We start from the raw sequence: 25,552 nt of genomic DNA, 5'->3' as shown, positions 1-25,552 counted from the left end.
ATCAACCAAGAGCATTAAGTTGATGCACTTCAGTAAAACTTTTCTTCTTTGCTTTTCAGACGATCTGTTGCTGGAAGGCTTCAACAATTATACCTTTCTATCTAATGGCCACGTGCCTATTCCTGCTCAACAAGATGATGAGATGTTCCAGGAGACCTTGGAAGCCATGAAAATTATGGGCTTTAATGAGGAGGAACAGATAGGTAAGAATTGTTAGGAAGATTATACTCAAGGTACACATCTGCAAGTGACACTACTTACAGATGCAAACGCACAGAGGTTAATTCTGTCCAGAGTAATCACTTTACAATATGTGCATATGATGTAAGAGTCTACATTCATATAAGAAAGTTAAGATCATTTAGATTTCATGTCCATGTTTCTCTAGACAAGTGTGATCTTGCATGGACCACTGATTGGAGGATACTAAATATCTCCATGTTATTTAACCTCTTTGCCTTTTATTTCCTCTTGTAAAACTATTACCAACTGTTTACCCAGTTACTAAGTGCACTGTGAATTAGTGCCCATAGATTTCCCTCCTTTTCAGAAGCTATTAGATTCATTAAACCATAAATGTCTCATGGAAAGAGGATGAAGGGTTCTTTCCTAAGAAGCAGCTTCTCAAGCACAAATTTGTTCCTATCTCACGTGGCAACTCAGTTCTGAATGATCAGGAGAGACAAAAGATCAAGGCAGGACCTAAACACAGGATCACATAACACGAGCAGCATGGTCAGAGCCAGTAACAAGCAACTGAACTGGTGGCAGTACACTGCCTGAAGACAACACAAAGCAGTAGCATGAATCTGGGAGGAGGAGAGGAGAGGCTGAGAATAGACTGGCAGTGAAGACATTGAAACTGCTGTCATAGATCCATGATGCAAAACGCTGCCAGCCTCCTTGGAATCATTGTCACTTTTGCATTAAACAGGGGGATGCTTCAGGAAGTCTTGTAGGTATTAGGGTGACTAATTATGACCTGCTGTTTTTATGTTGTTAGAAAAGTTCTACTTAAAAAATGACTACAGTGGCCTACCTTTCCCATTGCTGCAGTGGGTACCAGTGGGAGCAGCTGAAGCCAATAACGAAAACTCTGTACAAACCACCTTCTTCAAGGGTTTAAACTGGCAGCACTCACTGGAAACAGTGAAAGAAATATTGAAGAATCACCACCTAAATTGGAAAACAGAGTATATATCATCAAAGAATGATTAACTCTGTGATGAACAGAACAATTGGGGACACACAGGGCAGCTCTGTACAGTAATTTAAATATGGATCAGATAAAGTAATTGTCACAATATTTTGCTGTCCATCTGAATGAAGAATTGCAAGGCTTTTTCTAACAAATCTTACAGGTTCTGGAAACCTGCTTGTAGGAAGAACATGACATACACTCCTGACTCATTTGAATTCCACAGCACCTGTGCAGTTGTCAGCATGCAAAAGTACTACAGCACATGGTGTTTGGAAAGGGACTATTTCTCACCAGAAGAGCTCCACACACACCTAAAACACACTACTGAATTCAAGCCAGCCCTAACAACAAGAATGACCCTTTAAAGCCCTTTTTTTCCCCAGAACTTTCCAATAACTAGCAGGGAAAATTTGCAAAGTATTCTCCTTTAATTTTGAAAGAAATGGAACGGGCTTAAGTAGCTCTTATTTGTATTCACCGATTCAGTGAAAAGAGAAATACAAAGAGCATGAACCAACAACTAAACTATTGTGTGAACGTGGGCCTGCCAGAGACGGGTCTGTGTAGCTCTCCCTGTTCCTGCGAGCATGCAGGGGTTCAGCTGGTGCATGCCCTTGTGCATTGCCCATGGATGCAAATTGCCATGCCCTAAGTGACACCTTGTGGCAAAACCAGCCTTTCCTTGAGGACCAACTGTGGCAGCTAGGAGCAAGGGTCCTTCACATCCCACCCCTGCATCAGTGACTGAGGGATGCTGAGATGCTTTGTAGGATAGCAGTGCAAATCCAAGCCTTAGTAACCTTTGATGATGTTACTGATGAAGACTGGTTTGTGCTGCTGCCAGGGCATGTGTATTGGTGTTGACAGCAGCATTCTCCATTATAACAGTAGCAGTTGTTATTACCTGAAACCCTTTGATTTCATGCTCTAAAATATAAGCCCATTAGGACAGTATTCTCCTGTGTAAGTTTAACAAGTAAATAAATAGAACTCTCTAGATTCATAGGATCTCACTTGTAACATATCAGTAGCTTTTACTACCTGAAGTTGGCAACATCATATTGTCATATATTTTAGTAATCAAACATTAATCAATTACTTTTCTGTATTTTGACACTAATCCTTCAACAATTTGTACAGATTTCATTTTAGTTGCACAACTAAATACCCACGTGTTCCTGCATAACTGGAGCTTCAGAAGTGCCACCCATTTTTGAAGCTCCTAGTAATTAATAGATACTTACTTATTTAAAGACAGAGATGCAGATTTTTCAAGTGACTGAGCAGGGAAGATGTTACAGGCCATTGTGCATGGGAGATTAATATCCCCTCTGGCATTGGGGACCTGCCTGAGGAGCCAGCACAACTGAACTTGGAGGTGCTGGTGCTCCCAGACTAGTCTGTTTACTTCACTGAACAGTTTTTTGAGATACTGCTCAATCAGCTCTCAAACTCCTGCAGTTTACAGCACAGTCTTTCAAAGCAAACCTCATTTTTTTTTTTCTGTAGAGGCACAGACTATCCCAGGCAATACAGTGAACATTCCTTATCACAGAGTAGGGTTTTCAAACTCCATCCCTTCTCTTCAGTTATACTATCTGTTTCTCTTACAGCTGTACTGAGGGTTGTTTCATCTGTCCTGCAACTGGGTAATATTGTCTTCAAGAAGGAGAGAAACACTGATCAAGCTTCTATGCCAGACAATACTGGTATGATTTACCACTTAAAAAATCTAGTTAACATTAAGAAATGGATAAAATAGCAGCTGTGTAAGCAGTCTTTATCACTATTTTTTATGTGATTGTTATTACATGTATACTGCATGGGTTTTAAAAGATACACCAGACTTAAAATCTGCTCAAGTGTCATTGCATTTTCTAATAATCTTAAATCCATAAATTGATGAACAGTGAATTTGCTGCTTGGATCATGTATAATACTTTTACAGCAAATGGCATCTCTAGTACAATAGAAGAGCTTTTAAGGAACAGAACTTCACATACTTGCTGAGATGCTTTTATTCACACTTACTGACCTGCTAAGAGAAAGGTAAATCTGAAATAAAATCTCACTCTTTGATTCTAGCTGCACAAAAAGTGTGTCACCTGATGGGGATTAACGTGACAGATTTCACAAGATCTATTCTAACCCCAAGGATCAAAGTGGGACGAGACGTTGTTCAGAAAGCTCAGACTAAAGAGCAGGTATCTACTTCCAGTCTGCTCAGTGCTCCTGAAACTATTCTCCTGTCTTCTTTCTTCCTTATATCTTGTCTAAAGGGACAAGTCAGCTTTCTGTCTCATTATGTCTGTAGAAATTAGCCGTTAATTAATTGTGTTTCTTCTTGCACTTACAATTTTCTCTTCTTTTCTCCAGGCGGACTTTGCCATCGAGGCTTTGGCCAAGGCACAGTTTGAACGTCTTTTCCGTTGGATTCTTGCTCGTGTAAACAAAGCTCTTGATAAAACAAAAAGACAGGGTGCCTCCTTCTTGGGAATCCTTGATATTGCTGGATTTGAGATTTTTGAGGTATGTACAGTGGGACACACACTGGCTCAACTTCTCACTATCATGCAGTGGTTTGGATATAAGATGACAAAAATCTAAGTTCAGAGCCACAAAAACATTTTGTTCTCTCAGTCACTAGCAGCCTGTGGCCAACGCTACCCACGAGCCTGCTACACCTGCCACTGGCTCTCCCTTGGGCAGGAAGGGCTGGGGGTTGGCAGCATGCTGCTGCTGGGCTTCTGAGAGGCTCAGTGTTTAGAGACAGGGTCTGCTTTTTATGGTTTATTGAACAGGTGCCAGTAGGAAGATTCATCACTTGAGAACTAATTGTAGTTTTTTAATGCCTTGTATTAGAAAAATATGGATCCTTAGATTTGAATCATTGTAACATATAAAAATAAGTAAAAGATAGCAAAATTAATCTTGTCATTTAACTTCTCTCTTGAAGGTCTCTTTCTGACACTAGAAACTCCCTTTTTTCCTCTTCACAGATCAATTCCTTTGAGCAGCTGTGCATCAATTACACTAACGAGAAACTTCAGCAGCTTTTCAACCACACCATGTTTATATTGGAGCAAGAGGAATACCAGCGAGAGGGCATTGAATGGAATTTCATCGACTTTGGCCTTGACCTGCAACCTTGCATTGAGCTGATCGAAAGACCAGTAAGATTCTATCTCTATAGCTGGGACAGTACATAGGTCACATCAGAGTCAATTATGTATCAAGCACAGTAAGAGAGCCATCTAACGTATTTCAGCTCCTTTGTTACCTGGGAGGATTTGTAACATAGGGGTTAAAGAATGTGATGTTCTTTCTTCTCTCTGTCTGTAATGATACTGACCTGATACTCTGCTCACCCTGCAGACCAACCCTCCAGGTGTCCTGGCTCTGCTGGATGAAGAGTGCTGGTTCCCCAAAGCTACTGACACATCCTTTGTGGAGAAACTCTGTCAAGAACAAGGCAACCATCCCAAATTCCAGAAGCCCAAGCAACTAAAGGATAAAACCGAATTCTGTATAATGCACTACGCAGGAAAGGTACTGGGCAGATTCAGCTATCTTGACTTAGGCAATTTGGATTCTTTGATACTTTATTTTTTACCCATGGTAAGAAAGAAATAGTCCAGTACTTGCATTGATAAGGAGTGGCTTTAGTAACATAGTGTATCTATTAAGTGTTTTAATTACACAACGTATGAAATAATATTTGCAAAACATTTGTGGTTGTTGAAAACAAATGTTACCAGCAGCAGGGTTTTTGAAAATCTAAGCAATTCTGATTCCTTTCTAGCAAGTAGATTTGTAAAAGGCAGGGCAGGTGCCCTGCTATGGATATATATATCTGCACAAAGCTTTTCAGATGCTAGCACATCAAAGAATAGACACTCACTGCTCAGTCATAGGAAAGCTTTCACATTATCATTAGTAGTAGCATGATTTTGTTTTAATACAGTGCCTTGTCTTCTTGGACACTCCAGATTTTGTTATGAAGAACAGGTTTTTGATGTAGCGTTGTTTCCTGCAGGTTACCTACAATGCAACTGCCTGGCTAACCAAGAACATGGATCCTCTAAATGACAATGTGACTTCTCTCCTGAACCAGTCTTCAGACAAATTTGTAGCAGACCTTTGGAAAGATGGTATGAAGTGGAACTCCAAATCAATAATGTGGTTTAAAGGGACAAACTCCCACTAAAACCTTTTGACAGATATCCCTTGTTGGCACAACATGAGCATGAAAATGATAAGCATAGAAGAGATTGAACTAAGAAAGAAGAATAATGTGTTCTAATGACATATTTATGGAAAGTAGCATTAGATAGTTTTAGGCACTACCCAAAAAATGTTTATTCTTAATAGTATTCAGTAACAGAATAAAATTTATTCATTGCAGTGTTAAAATGTCACTGAATATGTGATACCATAGACCTCATTTAATACAGGTTATTGTTGGGTTTTATTAATTACCTTACACGTTCCTCTCTCAGAAGTCCTGCACAGTTATCTCCAGAACTGTATAACCTGAACTAAACTCCATCAGAAGAATATCTGTATGCACAGAAAACACATTGTTTTTTAAAAGTTCCTATGGGTCTTTAACACAGAAATATTGAATACATGGACACAAATGTGCAGGCAAACACCAGCAAGGTGACTGTGAATTATCAAATAACTGAGGGGGATCATTAGCTAGACTTTAAGAACCACTGCATAATAGATGGGAGCTCCTGCTTTTAATGCAAATCTGCCAATTGGATGTTTTGCAGAAAGACTGACTTTTTAAAAATAAAATATATTCTGTGTGTCCAATTGCTCCATTCTGTCACCAATTAACAAAGATCCTCATTTTCATGTTTGACAAAAGTACATTATTTACTCACAACGCTCTTCTAAACCTTTTGTTAGTATGCTTTTGCAGCATCAAAAATATGTTGGCTGTCTTTGGGAAGCTGTAGTTTAACAGTGCCAGTGACAGGTGTAACATGAGGTGAGGACAGTTTACATGAGCAGTTCTATTCACACTTTGTTTTATATTTCAGTGGACCGTATTGTTGGGCTCGACCAGATGGCCAAGATGACTGAAAGCTCCCTCCCTAGTGCTTCAAAAACCAAGAAAGGCATGTTCCGTACTGTTGGCCAACTCTATAAGGAGCAGCTGACCAAACTGATGACTACCTTAAGGAATACCAACCCCAACTTTGTCCGCTGTATTATTCCAAATCATGAAAAACGGGTAAATTTCACATGCTTACTTTTCATACTTCTGGCGCATCCTTGAGTTGCTCACTGTACCAGCACATCCACAGAGCTGAATAATATCTTCAGAGATATGCAGCCAGAACCATTTTGTAAACTTTTACTGTGCTGAAAATACTTTCTGTTACCTTTTCAGGCTGGTAAACTTGATGCCCATTTAGTGCTGGAGCAGTTGCGCTGCAACGGTGTCTTGGAAGGCATTCGGATCTGCCGTCAGGGATTCCCCAACAGGATTGTCTTCCAGGAGTTCCGTCAGCGGTAGGAATCTCTCACGTGGCCCTAACTCTGGGTTTAATAGTGGTGTAAAGATATGTTTGATGTCTTCCAACCTCCCCAATATCAATGTCTTTTGGCAGATACGAAATTCTTGCTGCAAATGCTATTCCTAAAGGATTCATGGATGGGAAGCAGGCTTGCATACTGATGGTGAGCATTGCTGATCCTATTAAGTCTATACTTATATAAAAGCTGTTGAGAGTGAAGAGAAATGAGAAGTGATTTTTAAAGACCCTAAACCTCAGCAAGAGAGTTAATAAATGTCCCTGTTCTCCTCCAGATCAAAGCATTAGAACTTGATCCCAACTTGTACAGAATTGGACAGAGTAAAATCTTCTTCAGAACTGGCGTTCTGGCTCACCTGGAAGAAGAGAGAGACTTGAAGATCACAGATGTTATTATCACCTTCCAGGCTCAGTGCCGAGGATACCTAGCAAGAAAGTAAGATTATGTACTAACAAAATTAATGTCTTCTGCAGCAGAGTACCTACAGTAGCCTTTAGCTCTCTGTAAAACAAACTGAAGAAAGCCCAGGCACTGTTTAAGCAACGAAAGAATTTGTGCCAGACTTCTTTAACCATGTGACTAATCAGCAGACTCTCATCCCAGGGTTTGCTGAACTTATGTATCTTGCAGAAAGCTTGCATGCTCAGACTGAACCAATTTGCTTTATGTTTTTAATCACAGAGCCTTTGCCAAGAGACAACAACAGCTGACTGCAATGAAGGTTATCCAAAGAAATTGTGCTGCTTACCTGAAGCTGAGGAACTGGCAATGGTGGAGACTGTTCACTAAAGTGAGTGATTACTATCAGTGACTCCCTCCTCAGCTTTCCAAAAGAAATGAAATGCACCAAAGTATATATACCAGGCACACTCCTTGTTCTGAAGTCGATTGCAGCTGATGGCAAGAGCCTCGTTAGCTTCACAACTATAATTTTGGATTAGAGATACCTATATAATGTCATTAACATTAAAATTTGTTCTTGCTTGAGAAGAAAAAAACTTAAGCAGAGATTCATGACAGATTTTACATGTCTGGGAACTTTTTTAATTGCCAAAATGGAAATCATTTCATAGGCTGGATAATGAGAAAACAGAGCAAAACTGAATTTTGTGAACATGAAGAATGAAGTATCTATGGAGGACTCGGTAGCTCAGTAGTTCCCTATAAACATCTTCCTGATAAGCACTCAAGCAAATTAAATCTATCTTCCTATTGAAGAGGCCTGGGATTTTTTTAAAGAATGGCCTTCAGTTTGGCTTCAGAAAACTGTTCCTACTTGCATTGATAGCAACCTCCTCTGGAACCTGAAATATGCAGTAACACACCTGCATGTCCACATTGCCTTTCTGTGCAGATGTAGCTTCTGCACGTATTCAGTGGGTGAAGCCTTCAAAACCCACGTGGACACATTCCTGTATGACCTGATCTAGGTAGACCTGCTTTGGCGGGGCGGTGGACTAAATGATCTCTAAAGGTCCCTTCCAACCCCTACCATTCTATGATTCTACGATGATTCTATAATTCTATGAAAACAGGCTTGGAGCTAATAAAAAAAATTACACTGTTGGAGGCAGAGATGTTCACAAGGCTCCAGGAATTAACCCAGAGATGGCTAAAAACAATACTGCTGAGCCTTACTGGTTTATAGATGCTTACCATCAAGCTTGGCCGGACAGTGTTTGTCCACTACTTGAGAAACAACAGAGAGTGCTACCATTTGTGCCATTTTCTGCCTGGCACCTTTAAGTACCATGCTTAGTAACATAAACACTGACAGGAAACATTCTTAAATAAACCTGTTATTTTCAGGTGAAACCACTGCTGCAAGTCACCCGTCAAGAGGAAGAAATGCAGGCCAAGGATGAAGAACTGCAAAAAACTAAGGAAAGACAACAAAAAGCAGAGAGTGAATTGAAGGAGCTGGAACTGAAACACACACAGGTGATTTACAGCTCTGAGCCTCTGGGAAACATTCTTTTCACCATCTCCAGAAACTATTGCAATAAAGGTGTCTTTATACTCACAATTGTATTCATAGTGATAGTCCAGAACAAAAGTTTGGTGCAGACAAACTCTCAGTTACTTCAGTAGAGGCCTAAGATCTACACAAGAACCCATGTTAGAGCTGCCCACCTCTACACTAGCACTATCTAGTACGACTACCCTGTGGGTCAATTCACAATCTAAGTCTTAATTTCCTATCCATTTCATTTGCTTAGCTCTGTGAAGAGAAGAACCTCCTTCAGGAACAGCTTCAAGCAGAAACTGAACTGTATGCTGAAGCTGAAGAGATGAGAGTCCGTTTAGCTGCTAAGAAACAAGAGCTGGAAGAGATTCTGCATGAGATGGAAGCCAGAATTGAGGAAGAGGAGGAGCGCAGCCAGCAGCTGCAAGCAGAAAAGAAAAAGATGCAACAACAAATGCTGGTAAGGAAGCAAAAGTGACAAATACAGACAATACCTTGTGTCTCCCACAAAAAAAACCAGAGAGTGAAAAACCTTAAATATTATGAAAATGGTTGCTACAGAGCCCTCTGCAGAATATGTGTCTGTGCCATTGAAGGAAGATCAATCAATTGATGCTCTTTCCTCCAGAGTTTTCTTCTTCCACAACTCAATTTTCAATACTCTTCTCTCTAAACTATTTTAACAAATCTTTTCTTCTAAATCACCAAGCATTACAGATTGTCTACTTCTTTATAAGAACAACAGCCTACAATATACTCTACATACAGTGACAAACATTAAACATTTCCTATAATGTAAGAAGTATTTTACTTCCAGAACTAATGTTTTGTGGGTTTCTTTTTCCCACCAAAGGACCTTGAGGAGCAGCTGGAAGAAGAAGAAGCTGCAAGGCAGAAACTGCAACTTGAAAAAGTAACAGCAGATGGCAAGATAAAGAAAATGGAAGATGATATCCTCATAATGGAAGATCAGAATAACAAGCTAACCAAGGTAAGCATTGTGGGTCCATTTTCTTGCTTAGAAAATAGTGCAAGATGAGAGAAAACTTTTTCTTCTGCTAGAACAACAGGAATTCTCTTGTCAATAGTGTCATGGGTGTACAGATGCACCAGAGCATCAGTCCAGCCTCTGTCAAACAAGTTTCTGACAAATTTTCCATGTTCATTGAAATAACTCAAAATTGCATAAAACTATTGGGTTTGAGGTCTGTTGTGATAATAATATCTTCAAGCAAAATATCCACAGCAGTCAAGTACAATCAGTGGAAGACATCTTCTTGGCCCCAAGCAGAGTAAATAATTCTCTAGGTTTTCAACTAATTTCAACCAAGCTTCATGATTAGAAGTGGAATCACAGAACCACAGAATGTCCAGGGCTGGAAGGAACCTCAAAAGATCATCTCATAGAAGCCCCCTGCCTGCATCCCAGACTTTTGAAATGAGATAATCCTTTGAACTAAGCTCTGTACTTACCAGCCATTAAAGTATGTGACTCTAATAGCAGCACATTAGAGAATATGGAAGTCACCGACACACCACTCCTCAAACTCCTTTGTGATTGACAAATTGAGAGTTATCACTACAATCTCACAAAACACAGCATAAAAAGACAGCATCTTGGACATCTTTAGTTGGCAAAGAGTTACTTCATGATCAACAATGACAGATATTGTTGTTAACAGAAGTATTTTCCTTTTTTTAAGGAAAGAAAACTCCTTGAGGAAAGAATAAGCGATCTAACAACGAATCTTGCAGAAGAAGAAGAAAAAGCCAAAAACCTTACAAAGCTCAAAACCAAACATGAATCTATGATTTCAGAACTCGAAGGTAACACGAACAAAAGTGTTTTATCAGTGTTTTTGCTTTGACACACAACAGAAAACCATAAACAGAGTCTGGAGAATATTTCTAAAAAGATTTGTGGGATGTTTTCCAAAGTTCTTACGCTGAAGCCATTTTGTGATGAGATTCACTAAAACCCCATGGTACATAAACCAGAGATACCTGTACTTTTTAATGAACAAACTTGAGAGTAAATTGAGAAAAAAGTAATTCATCTTCTAGAGAAAGATAAATAAATGATTCTTTAGGCTGACTTGAAATAAATGACAGTAAGATATTGCATATTGCTTCAGAAACACACTGACTTGTAGTTAAATGCATGGCCTCACTGGAGGCCAGAACACTCCTTTGCCCAAGTTGAAGATGAGACTGAGGACTCCTTGCACTAGCATGCTTCCATAACCAGAATCCTTATTTTTCCAGTGCGACTGAAGAAAGAAGAGAAGAGCAGACAAGAACTGGAGAAAGTTAAGAGGAAATTGGAAGGGGAGTCGAGCGATCTACACGAGCAAATTGCAGAGCTGCAGGCACAAATTGCTGAGCTGAAGGCACAGTTAGCCAAGAAGGAGGAAGAGCTGCAGGCTGCTCTAGCCAGGTATTCACTCCTGAATCTGCATACAACCCAGGCTGGAACACATCTCTCCCCTTCCCAGACACTCAAGTGCTGCAGCCATGAATCTCATCTCTCAGTTACATCCTCCCTGAATGCTTTTCTCATTTTCCAAATGTCCTTTTGCAAAGCTAATGATACTATTGTTTGCCCATAGACACATAATCTTACCTGCAGACATTAATGCAACCTCTTCTTAATGGCATTGGCAGTACTGTCAAGTAAAGAGTGAAATGTAACTATAGTTTGTAGGGAAAAGGTAAAAAATACTTAAGAGTCTGGCCTTGATCCATTCCAGAGTCTCAGTGAATTTTCTATGTAAATTTGAGGGACAATATTCAACCCAAATTTTTACTGAATCATCAGATCAGCATCTCCAAGCATTGTATCCTGATAAAGAACAGCTGCCAGGCTCTTTTTGTGTCAGTCCTCCATAGGTTCTGTGCAAGAAAACACCAAACAATTAAAATTTAATCTCTGTATGTTAATTTCCTCAAAGTGAGATGATTTTTTAATGTATAAAGTGAAATATTCTCTTTTCAGGCTTGAAGATGAAACTAGCCAGAAGAACAATGCTCTCAAGAAGATCCGAGAATTGGAATCTCTCATCTCTGATCTCCAGGAGGACTTGGAGTCTGAGAAAGCTGCAAGAAACAAAGCAGAAAAACAGAAGAGAGACCTAGGTGAAGAGCTGGAGGCTCTTAAAACAGAGCTTGAGGATACTTTGGATACCACAGCCACCCAACAAGAGCTCAGGTATGGAAATGTAGCATGTGGGCAAAAAACAAATATCACCAAGTTCAGCACAGTATTGTCTAGGAAGCATATATTAGTGGTATTTTCCCAGTGATCGGAATGTTTTTATGTGCTGTTGCCCCATTTCTGTGTGTTACCTTCCAGAGCAAAGCGTGAACAGGAGGTCACAGTGCTGAAAAGAGCTTTGGAAGAGGAGACTCGGACTCATGAAGCCCAGGTCCAGGAGATGAGGCAAAAGCACACTCAAGCTGTGGAAGAGCTAACAGAGCAGCTGGAGCAATTTAAACGGGTAAACAGAAATCTGCTGTGTTGAAAACTACCCACTGAGATAACATGGCTTCCTTCTGTAGATCATCTTTCCTCCTTTCATACTTCTAGGCTAAAGCAAACTTGGATAAGACTAAACAGACATTGGAGAAAGAAAATGCAGATCTGGCTACTGAAGTCAGGAGCTTGAGTCAGGCCAAACAAGATGTGGAGCACAAAAAGAAGAAGCTGGAAGTACAGCTGCAAGAGTTACAGTCCAAGTACACTGATGGAGAGCGTGTTCGGACAGAACTCAATGAGAAAGTTCATAAGTTACAGGTAAGGAGTTTGACACCTTGAACTTGAGAATACCAGTTTACACTGTGAGGTTATGCTGACTTAAGCCAAAATGTTGATTTGTCACCTGTAGGGCTCCTACCTTGAGCTCCTACCTCAATCATTACACAATTAAACAATTACAACCAGTATGTCTCACAGAAGTGAAAACTTTTAGTCTCACCATCCCTCTGTATGCGTTGCAGTCTGTAATGCCCTCATTGGTTCAGAGACTGCTGCATGTTTTACAGAGTTCCTTTCTGTTCATTCATTTTTGGGTGGTGAGGAACATTGATAGTAACATGGCTTCTGGAAATGGATTAGGCAGCTATTAAACACATAAGATATGCTCAGAAGAAATTACAATGAAAGGACAATACTTATCTGTGATTTAGTGTCTGCTAAGAAATAACTAAAGATCATTTGAAATGGTTCTTTGATATATGTCCAATGTCCAGCAATACTAACCAAGCTTATTGTTACAACTTTGCTCACAGCAGCAGTAACCTTTTCTTTATTATTTTCAGTTAATGGATAAATAAGAAACATAAAAATCCATCAACTCTGATAAACTTGGCAAGAGGAAGGAAAATCCACAGAAATTCCCTACTCCTCTCTGCAATTCATTGAAAGGAACATACTAGTACTCCTTTATGAATATGACTAGGTTTTAATATATAGTAATGAACAACTAAACTAGACCAAAATGGCATTAAACTTTGGGGGTCTTAACACACAGGTCACAAAAAAGGCACGTGCAAACACAGCAGAGTTTGTGTGTAGGATTTAGTTCCATGGGACTTAAATCCCACACATTGTCCAGGAAAATTAGGACAACTTTGTGAATTCCAGTTAAGCTAGAAACTCTCTTAGTGCCTGAGGTGACCCAGAAACATAGAAGCAGATTCAGATCTTGTTCAAACTTAAGATTTCAATATAGATCAAATTATACTTTGTAGGAAGATTTTGAAGTTGTGCAAAATAACTGAAGTTATTTGCTGTGGTATCTCCTAGGTTGAGGTTGAAAATGTTACTGGTTTGCTCAATGAAGCAGAGAGCAAGACAATCAAACTGACCAAAGATGTTGCAACCTTGGGATCTCAGCTACAAGACACACAGGTAAACTTGCATCTAGTAACAGTTCACCTACAACATTCATAAAATGCAGTATAGAAAGATCTAAACTAATGACTGTATTGCTGGTTGATATAATTACTGTAGGAGCTGCTTCAGGAAGAAACACGGCAGAAACTAAATGTGTCTACCAAGCTTCGTCAGTTGGAGGATGACAAGAACAGCTTGCAAGAGCAGTTGGATGAAGAAATAGAAGCAAAACAAAATCTGGAGAGACATATTTCCACGCTGACAATACAGGTATGAGTGCCATAGCTAAATCACTAGTTTCATCACTGAGAGTTCTGTCAGTAATTCCGGAGGTTTCCGATCTGTAGAATTATCCCAGCACAGCACATGGAGCTCGGGAGAACTAGTGTTGTTAGCCCAGATAGCTTCACAATGGAGCCAGTAGTCTCCCTCTTCCTTTAAAGGGCCATGTCTAGGACATATATAAATGCAAGGTCCCAGAATAGTTTTGCAGCACTTACATACCATGTGTATACTGGGTCCGTGGTCTGCCTCATTTTATGAAGGCTGGGTGATCAGCAGCTGGTCACTAGCTTCACATGGGTCCAATTAGATAAGATTTCTGGGTCTTGGTTGTCTCCTAGTCATCTTCTCTGCCAAGCTTTATTGTCACCGCTATAAAGATTTGTCCTCTAAATTTGAATTTCAGCTCTCTGACTCCAAGAAGAAGCTACAGGAATATTCCACCACAGTAGAAACCCTGGAGGAAGGCAAAAAGAAACTTCAGAGGGAAATTGAAAGTCTCACACAGCAATTTGAGGAAAAGGCTGCTTCTTATGATAAACTGGAAAAAACCAAGAACAGACTCCAGCAGGAGCTGGATGACCTGGTGGTAGACTTAGATAACCAGCGTCAGCTGGTCTCCAACCTGGAGAAGAAACAGAAGAAGTTTGATCAGGTATGGGTTGAAGATTCTTGCTTGCTGTGTTATTATCTGATTTCTCTGGAACTCACAGAGTCTCCACTCCTTTATCTTTCACTAAACCAGGAAATACAAATAAACTAGAATTTAACTCTACATACATGGGTTAGTTTTGCATTTACATACCTTTATCAAAAAGCAGATTATTCTCTTATACTAACAATTGACAAGACAGTTGCAATAGAAAATCCCTAATGGTTTCCTGTATTAACACTACCTTTTTACAGATGCTAGCTGAAGAGAAAAACATTTCTTCAAAATATGCAGATGAAAGGGACAGAGCAGAAGCTGAAGCCAGAGAAAAAGAAACAAAAGCTTTGTCGTTGGCCCGAGCACTTGAAGAGGCTTTGGAAGCCAAAGAAGAACTGGAGAGAACAAACAAAATGTTAAAAGCTGAAATGGAAGATCTTGTTAGCTCCAAAGATGATGTTGGCAAGAATGTAAGTTTTGGGTTAAGAGCAATTTCCACAACAATACCTTAAAATAGCAGCTGGCAAACAGATCATCGCTTTCAGTGTGGGAAATACTCTATCGCCCACAAATCCATTCAGCAAGATCAAATATTTCATATGCAATTCAAAAGTTATTTATTTTGTGCCCAAACTTTCAATAGACTTGGCAAACTAACTGTAAGCTATCTGTTATTTTTAACATGAAGACGATTCTTATTGATTTTGAATACCAAAAAAAATTAGAGATTCCAAATCATTTACTAGTTTACAAACTAGCTTTGAAGCTGTAAACTCCATAAACCTGATTTTATTAGTTATATTTGACTTTGCCACCAGCCTAAGATTTACTTGTAGAGCCACAACAAATTTCCACTGCTGCATTGCCAACCACTTCTTTTATTGCTGTGGTATGTTTACATTACTTTTAATTTTAAATAACTTCAATTGTGATATTTTACTAGAATAAAACTGAAAGTTTGGGATAAAGGGAATCTCAGATTATTTTAGGGCAGATTTGCAAGTGTATAAGAAATGCTAATTTACCATTTTCACTGTAAATTACTCCATTCATTGTCCACAGCTGATATTTTCAAGCGTGGCCTATTGCAGATAGGCTGTCTCTAACTAGAATTATTTTTATTTCCTATACCAACTCTATTAAATTCTCATTGCTTGAAAGGTCCATGAATTGGAGAAATCTAAACGGATGCTTGAACAGCAAGTAGAGGAGATGAAGACGCAATTAGAAGAGCTGGAGGATGAGCTACAGGCTGCTGAAGATGCCAAACTCAGGTTGGAGGTTAACATGCAGGCCCTGAAAGGCCAGTTTGAAAGAGACTTACAAGCCAGAGAGGAACAAAATGAGGAGAAGAGAAGACAACTCCTTAGACAGGTACTATTCCCTACTACTGCCTCTATAAATATCTAACCAAGACAGATTAAACTGATGTCATTATTAAAGCATCTTATTATAAGAAGAAGAAAACATTATATTGCCTTGTGATTGGCAAACAAATATATAAAAGCAGGAGGTTATTGTACTGAAAAAGGCACAAAATTGCACAGTAGTTTTCTTCCTGTTCCAGTAGCAAGTGCACAATTGCTAACAGATGTAGCAACTTATTACTACAACCAATATATCATAAAACTGACTCCTTTCAAGAGCCTTCAACTCTCAGAGAAAATGGAAGTCTATTTTAACTGCCAGGGAAATCACAACTAGTAGAAACATAGGGGGCTGTATCCATTATTCAGACATACACAGAGTGTTTAAGAGTGCTCAAAGACTTTCATAAACTTGTTTGGTTTTTTTAATAATCAGCTCCATGAATATGAAACGGAACTGGAAGATGAGAGGAAGCAACGTGCCCTGGCAGCTGCAGCCAAAAAGAAGCTGGAGATTGATGTTAAAGATCTGGAAAGCCAAGCTGATTCTGCTAACAAAGGTCGGGAAGAAGCCATCAAACAACTTCGCAAATTACAGGTATGTAATCCTACAAGTTTAGTTTTTCCCATCACTGTCTTTTGTACAGCTGCAATACAAAAGTCAGATGACATCTCTCAAGTTGATGCCTATTACAGATGATTGGTTAGAGGGGGAGTTTTAAGTAGACTCCCAGATTCCATGCAGATTCCCAGATTTCCATGACAATGGAAACCTTCACATGGCAAACAATGAAAATCTTAAATTTCATCACTGCAGAGAGCTGCTAAAATTCTCTGACCCACACTCATCTGCTATTGACTTACTCACATGGAAGAAAACATAGATTCCCATGGCAAGAAAGGTCTACAGGATAATTCTATTACAAGGCTTCAAATCCTGGTTCTAACACTTGACTCAAAAGCATGAAAGACTGTTCAGAAATCATGTTGTCTCTGAATTAGCATTTCCCTGTTTATACTGTAAGTCTCCATACCAACTGTTCTGTCATATGCGAACAGCTAAACAAAAAAGGATGTATCAGAAAGATGAAGACTGTACATCTACTCAAATATTCAGAGGAAACACAGACAATAGGCATCACAAGAGCAGCAGTGTGCAAGTGGAAGCATCGTTCTTCCTGGAATAGCATTTCAGACTTCTCCAATATATATGCTAGCTAATGTCCAGAGAATATAACTTAATCAGATATTATGACCATGTAAATGTGTATGTGTCCTATTCTGTTCCATTTCTTTCTACTGAAATTGTAATTAAGCCAGATAAAAACAAATCTCTGTTATTCTTTTCAACAAGGCTCAGATGAAGGAGTATCAACGAGAGCTGGATGATGCACGGGCTGCCAGAGAAGAAATATTTGCTACAGCCAGAGAAAATGAGAAGAAAGCAAAGGGCCTGGAAGCAGAACTCATCCAGCTTCAAGAGGTAAAGCGGGAAATTTAAAGCAGTACAAAGCAGCCTACACATGAACTTCAGTAACAAAACAGAACTGCAGTGAAATAGTATTATAGCTATTGGGGATGGAAAGCTATAAGCAGCACTTGTGTAACAAGTTCCACGTGCTCCATGAAACTTGTTGGATCCTACATCAGCCAGATTAAGCTGAAAAAAAATAACATTGGAGGAAGACATAGTTCACCAGTCTTAAAGGGAAATGAACCATATGATCCAACACAAACTGTTTTCAAGAGCTACAGATTCCTGAAATCTAGTTCTAGTATTCGTACATGTATTCAGTGACAACCTTGTGACTAAAAACAGTAACATGGAAACCAGCTGAGAGGCCGGATAAAGTGTATTTCATTGTACTTAGGATTTATGACATGACAAGAATTTATCCTGCTAACAGGACAACCCATTAGAAAGTTTTAGAAAGTTTATGGCCCTGTATCTCATGCTACAACTGTTTGTCTGAACATTTACTTGCTTGTTTCTTTACTATGCTGACTTTTCCTTTTCTCCTAGGAACTGGCTGCTGCAGAGCGAGCTCGCAAACAAGCTGATCTGGAGAAAGAAGAGATGGCAGAGGAACTTGCAAGCGCTACTTCTGGAAGGTAGGAATAGACTGGGTGAGTCATGAGACTGTAAACATGCAGATGAACATTGCATGGCTGCCAAGAAAAGTTACATTTCTCTCCCAGCAGCCATCTGGTCCTGACAACACAACACACACACATACGACTAATTTCACTGAAATCTCTAGTTCTCTTTTCTTTATGGATTTACAAAGAGTTTTGGACATATTCAATTGGTCAGAGACAAAACTACACACTTACTGAATTTAAAACTTACAGGACAAGCCTTCAGGATGAGAAACGGCGCCTGGAGGCAAGAATTGCCCAACTGGAGGAAGAGCTAGAAGAAGAGCAAAGCAACATAGAGGCAATGGGTGACCGCATGAGGAAAGCAGTACAGCAGGTAGAGCTCATTTCAGCATGCATCGCTTTCTGTTTGTATTCCAGCAAAAGCTATTTGTGGTTCTGAATGAATACTTGGAGAATTGCCACCTGTCATTTATCTCAAAGTGTGCAACACTTCTGACAGCCTCCATTCTCACCCTTGTAGGCAGAGCAGCTGAACAATGAGCTGGCAACAGAGCGCTCAACTGCACAGAAGAACGAGAATGCTCGGCAGCAACTGGAGAGGCAGAACAAAGAGCTGAAGAGTAAGCTGCAGGAGATGGAGGGAGCCGTTAAGTCCAAATTCAAAACTACAATTGCTGCTCTGGAGGCCAAAATTGCTTCTCTTGAAGAGCAATTGGAACAGGAAGCCAGGTACTGGTCTCCCAGAGGGCACAGCTGTCTGTTTATTGTTCCAGTTAATGAGACGAAGTAAATAAAGGCATACAGGATTTGTGTCATCAGGCTCTCCGTGCCCTTAAGGCCTGGTAAAGTCTCTCTCTCACTTAAAATTTCTTAGGCATATAGCCAGGAAATTGAGTTTTTATAGGTTCTGATTAAGAACCATTCTATTCGTGCAGAGTTGTACTGGTACCAAAAGCAAGGATCTGCCCTGCTACGTGTTAGAGTAACTGCCTTACGACCCTACCAGGTTAACTGTGCCATTTGTAAGATTATTTCTTGAGGTAATTTCTTTCCATCTTAGAAGAGATCTCCTGGAACACCTGTAGCAGACAACAAAGGCATATATTTGTTTTGATCAGATGAACCTGACCTTCAAGTCTTGCCTAGAAACTCATCTATTAAATTCAGTAAGGCCTTTACTGTACAGGTCCTTGGTGCCAGTTTGATGAGCAATGTCTGAGGCAGATGAAGAGTACAGACCTTGCACATCACCAAATGTTGTACTGTTACTTGCAGAGAGAAGCAGGCTGCGGCCAAGACATTGCGCCAGAAGGACAAGAAGCTGAAGGACGCATTGCTGCAGGTGGAAGACGAGAGAAAGCAAGCGGAGCAGTACAAAGATCAGGTATCAGACAGTGTCATGAGTGTCTTAGTCTGGGGTACTGGGATTTTTGTGTTTTACCCTAAAAAAGGAAGATACCATGTTATATGTGAGAAACAACCCCTCTACAAAGCAGACAGTCTGCTTGGACCCTATACCAGGACAGCTATACAGCCCTTTGCTAAATGATGGGACACTATAATTCTTTTCCATGCTGAGTCAGGTACCAAAGCACTAGTGCTTGACAATCAGACAGCTTCAGTAGTCTGACTGCGCAGTGACATACAGGGCTGGGCACAGCAGCTATGTTGGTATATGGAGATGACAAACATATTTTGGATTAAAATTTTAACTTTGCCTAATGGACACCAACCTGCAAGGCAGAAAAGCACAGGTAGGACTGTGCAGCAAAAGAAACAACAAAGTGGTATCTAGATGTGTGACCTGGTCTGGATGGACCTGCTTTGGCAGAGGAGTTGGACTAGATAATCTCTAAATGTCCCTTCCAACCCCTACCATTCTATGATTCTATGAAATACAGTATCTGTCAGCAAAATCAACTCCCATGAAGGAAAGGTATTTTTAGATTAGCTTCTACCTTTGATTCATTATTTCAGTAAAACTGTGAAGAGAACTACGAAATCAAAGTGAAGAATGTAAAGCTATTAGATCTGTTTTGAATTAAAGCTGTACTCTAAAATTTCCCTTTAGGCTGAGAAGGGCAACACACGACTCAAGCAACTGAAAAGGCAGCTGGAGGAGGCTGAGGAAGAGTCTCAGCGTATCAACGCAAACCGCAGGAAGCTGCAGAGAGAGCTGGATGAAGCTACCGAGAGTAACGAAGCCCTGGGCCGTGAGGTTGCAGCATTGAAGAGCAAGCTCAGGTAGAGTATTCTTGCTTAAGATAGTCTTTCCCACTTGTTGACGACCTTGAAATCTAGAAGTAAACTAGAGAAGTGAATAAACATCTGTTCAAGTAAAGAACAGGCACTGATAATGCTGCAATGTGACTCGCTCCATGCATTAGCTTGGCAGGTACAAAAAAACGCCCAACTCAGAAGGTGAAGCACATTTCACAGACTGCAGCAGTCTCAAGATTACAGCTGTGAGATGAACAACTGTGACATGGCACAGGCCTTATTCTTTTCCTAATCAAAACTCCTGTTGGCTTAAATAGGAAGAGAATTAGGCTTGGGTACTTTGAAAAACACCCCTCTATAATGGCTGTATCTGTTTGCACAGAAGCAGTTGCAAAAGTGTAGAAATGCTTCTGCTTTTCACACTTTCACACATGCACAATTCTCACATAACAATGGTAAACAGTCTTAGACAACATCACAGGAGGAAAAATGAAAAGCACGCTATGACACTTAGCTAAAAGTCTCCTTGAACTTCACCACAAAAGGATTCAGCATCATCAGACCAAGGAAAAGATCAAAATATCCCTTTGCTTTTTCTTCTTAAAACTGACTGGACAAAAACATAAAGCTCTGATCAGTCAGCTACGTACCCAAGTTGTCCTGCACCCACTGAGTTTCAAAACACCAACTCACTGAAAGAGGCTGACTTAAATTACAAGGAAACTGCTGTATCTGCATCATCACATCATAAAACTGCTTTCTGCCTAAACCCAACAGCATTTCAGATGAAACTAAAACACCTGCCTAGTTGTCTTCTTGAAGCAGTTTGCCAGTGTGTTTACCAGTAACATGAATGAACCTTCAGGTGTGGATTTACTTCAGAGTGAAGAGTTAGGGATGTGGTAGCCTCTTCCATTAGCACCATTTTGGGTGGTGCGTGCTCCTGACTACTTTAAAAAAGGAGTGGCTGTATCCAGCCCTTTCTACATAGAACAGCATAAGGCTCATTTTTGTTTTATCTAAATGTAATGTAATTGGCTGCAATGTACTTTGTTTAATTATTTAAAAGTAATCTACCTACCTCTGATCATGACCGTGTGCTTAGTATAACTGCCCAGGACTCTCTATCTCTGTTTCAGAGGGACACAGGAACCTTCGCATGACTAAGCAGGTACCATGCCTTCAATTTTGCAGCTAGTTTGTGTTGCATAAATTTCCATTTTCTTTGGCCCAAGTCAAAATTATGTGAGGTTTCTGCAAACTGTGAAGGCTTGGATATCTTGGCATTAATCTGTTTTATCAAAAGAGACAAATATTACAATCATCTAGCTACCATCAGCTGTTCATCAGTGATACAACTTTCTTACAAGTGGGTTATGTACTGATGTAAACTTACCAATGTTGTGTTCTCACAAGTTCTACCAGCAGAGTACCTAATGAAGTACTCTGAGTTTTTCTGCATGAAAATTGTCTTTTTTGCACCTCACCACTGTGCACAAAGATGATTTTATTTTTCAAATCAAATACACCACTGATTAATAAAATTGATTGCAAGGACTAAACAGGTATCAATTGTCACAGCATGTCAGTGGAATTCCACAGTATTACTTACACACAGTGTAATGCTGGCTGAGGCAAGATCCCATCTAGCTCACCAGAGATTTGGGGAGATCTTACTCGCATGTGATTTGTCACACTTAAACCACACAATCACAGATGAAAAAGAAAGTCTTGCATTTCATTACACAGCACTGTGCCTGTGCTTTCACAAATAGCTACTACTTAGGCTTTTTGAGCTGTTTCACACACATTACATTGCTTGTCTGCTGTTACTACAATGTAAGGTACAGACACAGAAATTGACACTGTAAATAGCACTGCATTATACTATGCTTTATCGCATTTTCTGGAGATAAGAGTAATACCTGTTGTTGCAAAAATTGAAGAGCTACTGCCTTGTAATATTTGTATACCTTCTATTTTACATATACTGGATTTTGCTGTGAACACACAAATATTTAAAGATGATGTCTTGTCCTTGCATGTGCCTTTTAGTCAGCCTACTATTTCCCATCAGAATGGTACTCAAACACTACACTCCAGTAGCACTTGTTCAAAGGTAGATGAAAGAGATGCTCAGCAAACACCACTGCTTAAGGCTTGTCTCAACCATACGTATTACTCTAAAGGCACTAATGCAAATGACAGCATATTATCAAACTCTTAAACCTGTTTAAGAAGAACAGACATAAACAAAACATGTTTATTCACGGGGCTAATTCTACTGTAACGTTTAATTCTAGTTTAATTTTATGCATGCTGCAACAGTTTATGTTGATGAGCAGTTAGCATGCCATAGGAAGCTACTTCTTGTAGCCAAAACTCTACTGCACAATTTGGTTGGACTCTTGCTCCCCACCAGTCCCATGCTGTCTTACAGCACTGCAGAGAATTACATCAGCATAAAGAGAGTTATCTTAAAAGTGACTCATAACTGAGTTCGCACAGCAGGAGTCCAGGGACTAAAGAGCTTTTCCTTCGTTGACAGGAATTAGTGAACGTAACTAAACGAAACTAAAACTTCCTTCTTAAACAGCAATAAAATAACAAATATCTGCTACCATAAAATAGTAGACTGCTGTTAGACTGTCAGGTACATACTAGGGAGGAAACTACATCCCTTACGTTCAACACACACCCTTGGCAGCAGGATAGAAATTACAGACCCTTGGTGTTTAATATGTACCATTGGCACCAGAACTATGGTTAACTAACAGCAGATCTTAAAGCTTTATTAGCCAGCTAATTGCTTGTTCACACTGAAGCTTTAGGCCAGAATTCTGGAAAGCATACTATGCCACATTCTCCCCTTGGAGACAAAGATTTATGTCTCTGAAATAAGTTAGTCCAGCCAGCCAATGCTCCCACCCACTTCCCTTGTATGGATGATTGTACTTTAGACTTAGGTAGCTGCTTCAGAAAAGACAACACTGGCTTAGTCTTTTGCAAGGACAAGACAAGCCTTTAAATATTTAGGCATGATTGCTGTACCCAAAAGTGCAAAGTCAGATGTATTTAACACCAAATTAGTAATTTTGGCACAACATTCAGCGATCATGAATTTATTTTATTGCTTATGTCTGTGGTCTCAAGCCTTTACAAAGGTTTGCTTAGTGAGGGGCAAGTGAGAGGCCATGTTACAAAACTTTCACAGAGTTTTGTAGCACGGCAGCAATGGAGGCCAAGAAGAGACAAATCCATCTTCTGTCTCACTTGCTGACACCTCCCCAAAAAACTAACCTCCAGGACTAAAGTGTCCCTGCCTTGGGCTGTGGTTATGAAATGGGGATGGGAGGGAGACGGGCAAGGAAAAGGGGGTAAGGTGGGAAAAAGCTTTTTCTGTAAGCTCTTCTGCAAGACATTTGCACTGTTGTCAGCACCTCAGTTACAACATTCCCAAACCTGGGAAAGAGACTGGAGCTCCCCATAAATCTAGGATGTCATACATGTCAAAGCAGAGGGGAGGCTCTGACCAATGTAGCCTGTGAGAGAGGGACCGTGAGCTCAAAAATGCCTGCTTGGCATCCGCAGCACTGCTCAGTAAGCCCAGGTTACCTTCTGTAACTGGTGGGCTTACTCAGCCTGCAGGTCAGAAATTCAGCAACAAGCTCCCTGTCTCTCTCCTTGCTCTTCTAAAGTGACAGAAAAGGACACTCATCTGCTCTCATGGATAGGAGCAGCCCACTTTTTATTCCATCCAAGCACAAGAAGCGTAGTCCCCATAGGGGAAAACAGTGAAATGAAAGACGGGAAGAGCTGGGGCAGACAAGAGTATTTAGAGAACTTCAAGTGCAGGAACAGGAATCCCATCACACTTCCAAGCAACTGGGATTCTCAATCTGTGCACAAATTAGTCTTATATGCTACAAAACAGAAAGATATATTAGAGGCCCCACAGCTCTTGCCTGTTCTGCATTTTAAGAAAATCAGCCCCACAGGTGCTGTTACAAGACCCTTTGCTTGTTTGAGGCCTTCCAATGACCCAACACCTCATGTTTTTATTCATTTTTTTCCCTCTTACTGCAGGAGGGGAAACGAGCCAGCATCTTTTGCTCCACCTCGTAGATCTGGAGGCAGAAGAGTAATTGAGAATGCAACAGATGGAGTTGATGAAGAAATGGATGCAAGAGATGGAGATTTCAATGGAAAAGCCAGTGAATAAACACGCTTACAAAAATTGCACTGCAGCAAAAGGGAGGGAGAATGATATTTAGCACTGTATAAGTCTACTCTTTAGTGTCAAGGTCACATACACCCACTCCTCTGACAATGATAAAAGCACAACTGCCTTGTTTCCAGTGTATAGATGGACGCTAAAAGTACTCCAAAACTTATATTACCATGAAGTGTATTTGAAAAGGTGGTGTTTTTTTTTTAAACACTGAGTAATTTACTTTGAGAATCTTCCAGAAAGTGAGTTCTCGTAGCTCAGAAGGTTTAAATCCCAGTGAGCTACAGTTTACACAGGATTTGTGAGACTGTTGTAGGAGGGGGGAAAAAAAAGAGGCATTGGTCAGTTAATCTTTTCTTAAACTTTCATTTTGTCTTAAATTTTAATAATATAGGGTTTTTTTCCTGGTTACTACACCCCTGATGCACCATTCACAAGGTGGAAGTGCCTTTTTAATCACTTACTGAAAAATAAAATATCATTTGTTCAAACTAAGTCAACTGTTACAGTTGTATATGCACCATGGATGTGCTTACACACTAATAAAAGGATATAAAAACGACTTCAGTATTCTTGTGTACAGATGTCACTTGGGTACAATACAAAGGGAACGGTGGATGCAGTAGAGCTGCTTTACAACTCAAATACCTTTTAGAAAAATCTGTAATCATTGGAACAAAACTGATTTTCTCCTAAATGATTGCTTTTCAAGGCATAAAAAAAGGATGTACACTATGTAAAATGACAGGAAGTACTTGGGACAGGTTCGATTACCTCATGGACACATAGTCCTGAGGAGCCCTATCCAAGACCTGACAGATATGACACTGGACATACAGGAGACCTGCATCATTCTGGTGTGGCAGCTGGAAAGCTGGCAGTGTCTTAAGTGTCTGTCTTTATGCAGCTGAGCCCACCCTTGAAGTCTGTATGTGTAGGGATATTTCAAACTTCAAACCTCTAAAGCAAGCTGAAAACAATTAGAACTAGCTGCCCACATTGAACGGAGAAATCCAAGCCAAGCTCTTCTGCATTAAGGGATCAGCATGCAGTAACTTCTTATTTATAGAGCACTCCAGCAGGACCACA

General features: G+C 40.0%; 1 protein-coding gene across 4 annotated transcripts in view; it reads left to right on the top strand.

The window, feature by feature from the left end:
- MYH11 (myosin heavy chain 11) overlaps nucleotides 1-25,025 on the top strand; it is a 60,213-nt gene extending 35,188 nt beyond the window's left edge. For 2 of the 4 annotated variants that reach the window (XM_061992781.1, XM_061992782.1), the window contains 33 exons: nucleotides 60-203; nucleotides 2,815-2,910; nucleotides 3,287-3,405; nucleotides 3,578-3,730; nucleotides 4,201-4,374; nucleotides 4,577-4,750; nucleotides 5,238-5,352; nucleotides 6,253-6,446; nucleotides 6,606-6,727; nucleotides 6,826-6,895; nucleotides 7,026-7,186; nucleotides 7,433-7,541; nucleotides 8,561-8,692; nucleotides 8,971-9,177; nucleotides 9,571-9,708; nucleotides 10,421-10,544; nucleotides 10,983-11,154; nucleotides 11,713-11,925; nucleotides 12,070-12,214; nucleotides 12,304-12,510; nucleotides 13,522-13,626; nucleotides 13,729-13,881; nucleotides 14,300-14,548; nucleotides 14,800-15,012; nucleotides 15,704-15,916; nucleotides 16,346-16,507; nucleotides 17,264-17,392; nucleotides 17,933-18,021; nucleotides 18,262-18,385; nucleotides 18,533-18,741; nucleotides 19,288-19,396; nucleotides 20,084-20,256; nucleotides 24,319-25,025. In XM_061992781.1, coding sequence (XP_061848765.1) covers nucleotides 60-203; nucleotides 2,815-2,910; nucleotides 3,287-3,405; nucleotides 3,578-3,730; nucleotides 4,201-4,374; nucleotides 4,577-4,750; nucleotides 5,238-5,352; nucleotides 6,253-6,446; nucleotides 6,606-6,727; nucleotides 6,826-6,895; nucleotides 7,026-7,186; nucleotides 7,433-7,541; nucleotides 8,561-8,692; nucleotides 8,971-9,177; nucleotides 9,571-9,708; nucleotides 10,421-10,544; nucleotides 10,983-11,154; nucleotides 11,713-11,925; nucleotides 12,070-12,214; nucleotides 12,304-12,510; nucleotides 13,522-13,626; nucleotides 13,729-13,881; nucleotides 14,300-14,548; nucleotides 14,800-15,012; nucleotides 15,704-15,916; nucleotides 16,346-16,507; nucleotides 17,264-17,392; nucleotides 17,933-18,021; nucleotides 18,262-18,385; nucleotides 18,533-18,741; nucleotides 19,288-19,396; nucleotides 20,084-20,256; nucleotides 24,319-24,454 — 5,033 coding nt within the window. In that variant the 3' untranslated portion in view covers nucleotides 24,455-25,025. Of the gene's footprint in view, nucleotides 1-59; nucleotides 204-2,814; nucleotides 2,911-3,286; nucleotides 3,406-3,577; nucleotides 3,731-4,200; nucleotides 4,375-4,576; nucleotides 4,751-5,237; nucleotides 5,353-6,252; nucleotides 6,447-6,605; nucleotides 6,728-6,825; nucleotides 6,896-7,025; nucleotides 7,187-7,432; nucleotides 7,542-8,560; nucleotides 8,693-8,970; nucleotides 9,178-9,570; nucleotides 9,709-10,420; nucleotides 10,545-10,982; nucleotides 11,155-11,712; nucleotides 11,926-12,069; nucleotides 12,215-12,303; nucleotides 12,511-13,521; nucleotides 13,627-13,728; nucleotides 13,882-14,299; nucleotides 14,549-14,799; nucleotides 15,013-15,703; nucleotides 15,917-16,345; nucleotides 16,508-17,263; nucleotides 17,393-17,932; nucleotides 18,022-18,261; nucleotides 18,386-18,532; nucleotides 18,742-19,287; nucleotides 19,397-20,083; nucleotides 20,257-21,371; nucleotides 21,404-24,318 lie in introns of all 4 variants that reach the window. The other 2 variants (XM_061992784.1, XM_061992785.1) reach the window with 2 other exon arrangements.
- The last annotated feature ends 527 nt before the right edge of the window (nucleotides 25,026-25,552 follow it).

Source organism: Colius striatus, chromosome 3 (genome assembly GCF_028858725.1).
Source record: "Colius striatus isolate bColStr4 chromosome 3, bColStr4.1.hap1, whole genome shotgun sequence".
Taxonomy (NCBI): Eukaryota; Metazoa; Chordata; class Aves; order Coliiformes; family Coliidae; genus Colius; species Colius striatus.
The sequence above is the reverse complement of the archived record's forward strand: the minus strand, read 5'-3'. Positions and strand labels throughout refer to the sequence as shown.